At 35.3% G+C, this 2,695-nt stretch overlaps 1 protein-coding gene across 1 annotated transcript; it reads right to left on the bottom strand.

Moving 5' to 3' along the window:
• Positions 1-488: 488 nt before the first annotated feature.
• LOC132735687 (tripartite motif-containing protein 66-like) lies at positions 489-1,685 on the bottom strand. The gene has a single exon (XM_060722669.1). The coding sequence runs from the start codon at positions 1,683-1,685 to the stop codon at positions 489-491; it is 1,197 nt and encodes a 398-aa protein (XP_060578652.1).
• Between the last annotated feature and the right edge of the window lie 1,010 nt (positions 1,686-2,695).

Below are 2,695 nucleotides of genomic sequence, written 5' to 3'. Positions count from 1 at the left end.
TTCTGCATTTTCTTGTTGCCTTTACAGGAATTTATAACAACAAGAAATGATTTATCACGTGAGACACACACTCTTTTCTATCTTGTGTGATGATAAGAGCTGTCCTGTTAGTGATATCTGCCCAATGGAGTTTGTTCCTTCACTACAAACCAGGATAGTATCAGATGGACCAACTGCTACACCACATGGTTTCTGTATCTGAGATCATCCTTCACAACTACTCTCGTGTTTGCCTTTACGTCATATATGTAGACAATGTGCTCGTATCTATCTGTTAGCACCACTTTATCACTGTTCCGTATGTAAGTACAAGTGCTTGTGCCTACAGGATATGCCTTGTTCGGAAATTTGATACTAAAAACGTATGGGTCTCCTGCCAATGATATTATTCCTACAGGTATTTGGTAATCAATAGTTCCTACTATTAATTGGCTATTGTCTTTTAAACATATAGAATCATATCTATTTGTTACATAACATTTTCTACTTCACCTTATTTCATTAGCTTTACTAACACGTAAGAAGTCTATTATGTATTCGTTGCCACTTGTTATCGCTACTTCATCCTCAGATACAGCAACAACGGACAGTGGATAAAAAGATAACTGATATGATCCTACATTTTCAAACTTTTCGTTGTAAACTAAGAATTTCTTATTGTTATTATCCACAGCAACTAGTCTACCATCGGATAGAAAGTCTATTCCTGAAAAGAATGGTTGTTCGAAGTCATCTCCCGTCTTCTTTAACCCAATGGAAGAACCTGGAGTTAATGTCATCACCTTATTAACAGCATTCACAATTTCCCGTGAATGATATTTCAATGTGAGATGTCCAGGAACAAAGTCAGTAATTGATTTTGGTGGTAGATTTAATTGTTCGTCAAAGTCAAATGAAATGGTCATCGTTTGGAAGTTCTGACATTCCTCATTAACATTTCTGCATACAAAATTGACTTCATTACCCATCTTCTGTTCTGCTATAAATTTCTGAGTTGGAGTTCCAGTTTCGAAAATGCTTTGAACCGTTTCTAGATACGCTGTAACTCTATGCAAATGTTTCTCGATTTGTAACTGTTTCTTTTCAAGATTATCTAATGTTTCTTTTTGAAGAGTTTTGGCTCTCTTAACAATTGCAACTTCTAACTCGACAAACATTCTCATTACTTCATCTCGCATTTCCCTTATTTTTGCATGTATTTCTTGAACGTCTTGAACAAGTTGATCTTTTGAAGTAATAATGTCTCTTGCAATATCTTCTGCATTGTCTTTGGCTTCCTGCAATATATCATCTAAATCAGAACTTGATGACGTCATTTTCCCGATAATTTTCCCGACCTCAGCAATGCTTTTACATGCACGATGATCAACAATGGCGCAAGTTCTGCAACAAAGCTTGTTCTCATCTTCACAGAAATAATCTAAAACCTTTGTGTGTTGATCACATCTGATTACATGTGCTACATTTGCGTTTAGCAGTTTTTGACTTTTAAAGATGGCAAGCACGTTATGCACACCTGAACAATCAATACACTGGAATTCATTACACGTTGAACAAAACTTGTCAGCCACAATTTTCTTATCTTTACTTAAACACGGTTGACACATAATTTCCTTATCACGTCGTTTACACAAAATGTCCTCGACACGCCCAGGAACTTCATCGTCCTCTCCACCGTCCGCCATTTTGTTTACAATGATTCTCTATTTTTGAATTCAAGTTAGTTTATATTCTCAACTCACTATTTAGCAAAACTGTATCAATCCGATTTAATATTTCAATGCAAAATTATAAATTTTAAAACTGATTTATATACACGTTCACATAACAATATGTATCTGGTATCTTTCTATCCCTGTGTTATCTTTCGTATGTTTACATTACGTTGCTACAATAATATTGGAAACGCGGAAGGTAAATTGACTCAAAGTGGGTGAAGTACAACTATTGAAACATAATAATTATTGATATGTATATTTTTAGACTGATTTCATAGTATCAATGATAGTAAGTTAAGGTGTTACCACATTTACATTTAACCTCTGTCATTAAGTATAATACGAGTGGTGTTCAAATATGAATGCAAGTAAGCCAATATCTCGCTTTTTAACCACGTTTTGCACGAACTATGTACATGTATCGCATAGATAGTTGTGCAAGCTCTCAATGTAAATCAGTTTATTTTAGCTTTGACAATAGCTCGATTAACGCTATCTACTCGTGTGTACTAAAGCTAAAATGGTTGGGAAAAGGTCTAATTTCACTGACCAAATACGGTCCTATATCAAGAACCGCTGTATTCTTGGTATACAGACGGTAGACATATTTAATGATATTTGTGTTTATGGGAATAATGAAATTTCTCTTTCATCTGTCACACGCTGATGTAAGAAATTTAAAAGTGCTGAGGATTCAGTAAACGATGCGCCTCATGTATGCCGTCTGAACTGCAACCCCGCTAAAAATGGTTAAAAAGTAAGATTTGATTGCTACTGATGCAAGATTTACACCTAGGTATATATAGCTGAATGCGTTGGTATCTCTGTAGGAGCCGCTCATACAATTCTCAGACATGATTTAAATATGAGAAGAATAAGTGCCAGATGGATACCTCATCTCCTTACAAAACAGCAAAAACTTGCTCGGGTAGAAAATCTCCAAACAAGTTTTACAAAGGCAAGGTCCTTCATAAATG

Source organism: Ruditapes philippinarum, unplaced genomic scaffold (genome assembly GCF_026571515.1).
Source record: "Ruditapes philippinarum isolate M1 unplaced genomic scaffold, ASM2657151v2 ctg741_1_1_1_1, whole genome shotgun sequence".
In the NCBI taxonomy this organism is placed as follows: Eukaryota; Metazoa; Mollusca; class Bivalvia; order Venerida; family Veneridae; genus Ruditapes; species Ruditapes philippinarum.
The sequence above is the reverse complement of the archived record's forward strand: the minus strand, read 5'-3'. Positions and strand labels throughout refer to the sequence as shown.

What these genes read in the sequence shown, in the direction of transcription:
- LOC132735687 (XM_060722669.1), bottom strand. Translation starts at nt 1,685, where the DNA reads ATGGCGGACGGTGGAGAGGACGATGAAGTTCCTGGGCGTGTCGAGGAC.